Consider the following 5,180-nt stretch of genomic DNA (forward strand, 5'->3'; position numbering starts at 1 on the left):
TTTCTCACACCATTTTTTTCAAATGGACTTTTGCTCACTGGCAAACTTCACAAATAACGTAGAGTTACAACTTTAGCTCCATCAAAAACACCCTCACAGATACATGCGCGCACACACCCACCCCAGTCTCGCTGTCATTGGGAGGAAAACAGTCATGAAACAGTTTTGCACTATTGTTTATGTCATGGTGAATTGACTCTCTCACCCCCGCAGCGGCGGTGCCGGTTTCATGCCTTCTCCGTCGCTGTCCAGGCTGTGTGTTTCCCGGTAGTCGAAGAGCGAGCGTACGGTCTCCGCCATGTTCACGCCAGCGATAGCTGCTCTTCCGCCGCCGCTCCGTTCAGCCTCTCGCTCTTCTCTCCAGCCGCTCAACTGGCTCACACCAAGGTTATTCCAGCCGCTTCCACTGCGGCGAAGCGGAGGGGTGGGCGGCGCGCAGCAAGGCGGCAAAATAGCTATTCTACGTAGGCTGTCCTGTCTTTTCAGTCAGTCGAAACTGGACAGCGGTTTGATTCTCACATCATAGGTTTATATGGCCGAAGTGCGGGGGGTAAACATCAAGTTTTTGGCCACTTTTAATACATAATGTGATGTTGGCCACCCCTACAGACGAATGGACGCGCTCACCGAACAGATGAAAAAAAGTAGACCGTTTCTAAGAGGAGTGATTAGCTCTCTAACTGAGAGAAGAAATTATTTTTTTTAAAAAATAAAGAAATGGCAACGGGAAACATTCAAGTCAAGTAATCTTTTCAGATCAACATTAAAATACACTCGGGATCATTTTCTACTGGGTCCAACACACGAATGTGCGCACCTTCTTTTTATCAACAGGTAAATCCCTAAATCAATCAATGTATTGATGCACGCTTTCTCCTTGTCTGCATTGAACTTAATGAGATTCCGAATTGACTGAGAAAATACATTTGAGATATGACAACGTCTCGTTCTGTATCAGCACATAATGCCTATAATGATTTTGCTACAATTAACATTGGGATGTGTTAAAATTTGCATTTTAGCCAGAATTTACTATGTGATCGGTATGATCTACCTCACAGTAGTTTAATCTTAAAACAATTATGCATTAATGACAATATCAAAGGGTAATGTCTGTTTAGATAATCTTTTGATTGTGATTCCTCACAATATAGCTGTCAAACTACCTCAAGTTCATGGCTGACAAAAAAATCATTAACAAAATTAACAAAATTGAGTGAATTTTACTTCCAATTACTGACAAGCTCAATAACAGTGTCTGATTTCAATCGAAACCCCATTTGTTCTTAGTTTACAGAGGATTATCTAAATTTTGTTTTATATTTATTCACTTTAGCCAAAATCTTCCTCATTGTCAGTGTTTGGTTCTTTTGTTTGTTTTTAATAAAAAAAATAAGTTAATTGAAATCTTAAGTAAAGAGATAAAAATAAACTCCAAGGTGTGGTAAACATTCTCTATACTGCCTTATCATTTGCAAGTGATGTCATGATTTCAAGCGCTAATTGTACAAAGAAATGTTATTCTCTACAGTGAATAGAGATTTGGCACCTACATTTACTGCATACATTGCAAATCACGTTTATCATTAATTCTCAATATTTTTCACAGTTATTTAAGATTAAGAAGTTATTAAAGCTTTGTTTATCTTCAAATTGTTCACTCTTAGAAATAAAGGTCTAAAAAGGTTCGACCTGAAGGGCTAAGGTTCTGCCCAGAACCATTCACTTCTGAAGAACACTTTTTTGATTTGAAGGGTACTTTAAGGTTCTTTTTAGGACTAAGAGTTCTATTAATAACTAAAACCAGTTATTTATTAGGCTTTCAAAAATCTAGAATTTGCTCTTTTTAAGTGCCAGGCCACTGCACTACATTGTCTTTAATAATAGCGTCCAAATCCTAAATGAAAACCATTTCAGTATTGATTTCAGCAGTTTCTATTATAAATGACCTTGTTTTCTATTGGGAAAATGCTTTACTTATTTAGTATATGGTAAATGAAACACAGGTTGGACTTTATTGACGTGGTTCACGGAAATGGCTGAATTTCAAATGAAACTGAATTTTTTATGCAAGACAGGGTCTCAAATCATAGGATTAATGGATGATGATTTAAAAAAAAAATTGCTTAAACATGTGCCTAAACCATAAATTATATTCAAAAAAGAAAAAGAATATGCATGTAAACTTGTGGCTCAGAGGTAGCACGGGTTGTATCCTTGGGCAAGTATCCTTGGGCAAGATACTGAACCCCAAATTGCTCCCGATGCCGCGTCTTCGGAGTGTGAGTGTGTGTGAATGATTACTGAGCTGCAGGTGGCACCTTGTACGGTAGCCTCGGCCACCAGTGTGTGAATGGGTGAATGTGACATGTAGTGTTAAAGCGCTTGGAGTGGTCAATAAGACTAGAAAAGCACTATACAAGTATCGTCCATTTACCATTTACCAAAATACTTCACACTGTGTTCCAGGCTTGGAGAAAGCAGACTACAGTAGCACTAGATTCTTTTTTTACCTCTAATTTACAAATCTTTTATGATCCTTGATTTCTGGACTAAGTTGTAATGATCGAAATCAGAAGGTAATTCACAATATGATAGTGTTAAAATGCACTGAAGGCACATCTCTTTTGTACAATGCTGCAAATAAATCATATGATTCATTATGATACCTTCGGGGCTGGAGAGGGAAGCAAATCATTTATATAATATCAAAACACAAATCAATCATGACACTGTATAGTTTTTCTACCTCTCTTATGTCATTGATTTTCTTTGGGAAATCATATGAAACAATGTAAAACAAGGTCAGAGCCCTTTTTTTTTTTATTAACACATACTAGCCTACATACACAGCAACATGGTCAGGTCCATGTCATAAACTTATAGAAAAAAAGAAGAAACAAAAGAAGAGAATCTCATTAATAGTCTCATTAATATTTTCTTCAGATAGTGGTGCCTCCAACTTTACAGACTTTAAAATTACTCTAGAGAGCACCTCTCTACCACCAAAATGCATAGTATAGTGTAACACACCAATGACTTTATTTTGTAAATTTTCAATTATGTTTTATTAAGCTACTCCTTTGGGCTCAATGGCAAATCTAAAGCCATAATACTAACAGAGCACATAACCTAACATACACAGGTACACAGGACACTAAGGCTGTTGATAAGAACACCAATCAAACTCTTCCATCAATCCTCTGAAAGGCCCATTATAATGTATAAGGAGGTAGACTTGCAAAAAAAAAGAAGAGACAACATGTAAGATATTATTTATATCCCTTTTTCCCCAAAAAATTAGTGCGTGCATGCAGGTTTTTTAAACCCAGCTAAAACCTGCTGAAAAAAAGGCTATAGACTGATTTCCTATTGCCAGTAGAGCAGAGCTGTGTACATGGCACTGCAGCATATGAGTATGCCTTTCAATGTGTGCGTGTGTGTGTGTGTGTGTGTGTGTGTGTTGCTGTTGTTGTTGTTGGTGGTGTTTTGGGGTTTGTTTTTTTTTTGGTGCGTCATTTTTCAGCATCATGGATAGGCTAGAGAACAGGTAAACTGTAGCAAGTAGGATGGATAGATTCCTGTGAAAACTTTATGTTGGTTACTTCTCTTTATATATGTCTTACTTATTTAGTCTCTCTTTCAAGATTTTCAGTCTATACTCAGCGGTGTTGAGGTCCAGTACCCATCATCATCATCATCATAATTTTTGTCCCACATATATTCATAAGTAACTAGGGTGGACAGTTACGGAGAAATTTGGAGAATCGCTTCCATGTTTGTCATGATGATATATCAGAAGCAGAGTAAAGTGACAAAAGCCTTTGCTCAGGCAGGACAGTTCATGTTAATGTGTTAGAAATTGAAGGGATGAAATATCTGTGGGACAGTCTTTTTGAAAGGCCATCTGTCTTAACTCACTGAGTGCCATTGACAAATACATATGTCGTTCAAAAGCCAATGCTTGAATGCCATTGATGTATATATACACGTCAAAGTGTGTTTTCGGCAGCTGGCACAAGGGGCGCTCTCACACTCTCTGTGTGTAATTTTGGGGCTGCTAGGATTCGTAGTTGTAGTTCAAAAGACGGTAGATCAAAACATGAAGTGGAGTAGCCGGGATCAGAGAGCAGAGGGATCTCTACGGAGGTGATCCGAAACTACAGCAACGAAGCTACATCAATTCAATATCGTCATAAAATGCCCCCCAAAAAACTGAGAGGGTCAAGTGGCCAGCTTCGCCAGCGGACGCTGGAAGAAACTCTCATGGATCTCTTTACTATTGGAGTCCAAACAGGCCCTGAAAAATTAAGTGTGATGCAGTGTGATGGTGGACGGTGTTGTAAGGTGAACTTTTGTTGGATGTCCCGTTTCTTCTTTATTCCTGTCATTTGCATTGGAAGTGCCGCAATTGACAAGAAAGGGCTGATTCACGAGGTTGAAATAAGGAGTTGTATATGATACCTAGGTTGTATACTATTGCTATTATTATATACGTCAGTACAAAATCCTAAATAAGTTAGCATCTGGAAAGAGATTGCCAGGGAGCTGAAATTTCCTGGTAAACTTTGCTGTTAAGGATGCTCAGCTTACTAATGAGCTTGTTTTGCAAAGCAAAATGGTAGTATAGTGTGGTAGCTACAACAATTATATCTATACCCGTGATTGAAGTGTTGTGAATATGAATGATAAAAAAAAGTGAGTAATAGTACATATTTTTCAATGGTTGAGTCTCTGAGTGCACAGCTGATAGGTAAGTAGTTTGTTTACCTGACTTAAGTTCTATATTTATTGGATTCAATGTGGGAAGACTGCTGATGTAACATGATGCAAGTGTGATTGTCAGATGCTCACTTGCTGTTAAGACAGGGTATTGTTGTCTTTGAAGTAAATTATTTTAAAACTCTAGTTTGAAACTCTCAAACAATCACATCATGTTGCTCATCACAGCCACACATATGCCTGTATTATATTTTAAAACGAGGAGTTCCAGGTGACATTTTGGCCAGCCTTATGTAGAAAAAATGATGCACACTGCCGTTACCTCAGTTACTTGTTTGGGATGGAGAGATTGACAGGAATGGACAGTCCTGATGGAATCATCAGTGGAGCAAGAAGTTTTAAGTGATTAACAATTTTTCATGGATCTGTGTGAACTATTTTCAGTGTGTCCATCCCTA

At 38.1% G+C, this 5,180-nt stretch overlaps 1 protein-coding gene across 3 annotated transcripts in view; it reads right to left on the reverse strand.

Annotated features, from left to right (window-relative positions):
* si:dkey-117m1.4 (nucleolar protein dao-5) overlaps nt 1-339 on the reverse strand; it is a 27,302-nt gene extending 26,963 nt beyond the window's left edge. For all 3 annotated transcript variants that reach the window (XM_042485570.1, XM_042485569.1, XM_042485568.1), the window contains exon 1: nt 206-339. In XM_042485570.1, the coding sequence (XP_042341504.1) occupies nt 206-300 (95 nt within the window). In that variant the 5' untranslated portion in view covers nt 301-339. The remainder of the gene's footprint in view (nt 1-205) is intronic.
* Nucleotides 340-5,180: the final 4,841 nt, after the last annotated feature.

This window comes from Plectropomus leopardus, chromosome 4 (assembly GCF_008729295.1).
Source record: "Plectropomus leopardus isolate mb chromosome 4, YSFRI_Pleo_2.0, whole genome shotgun sequence".
Lineage (NCBI taxonomy): Eukaryota > Metazoa > Chordata > Actinopteri > Perciformes > Serranidae > Plectropomus > Plectropomus leopardus.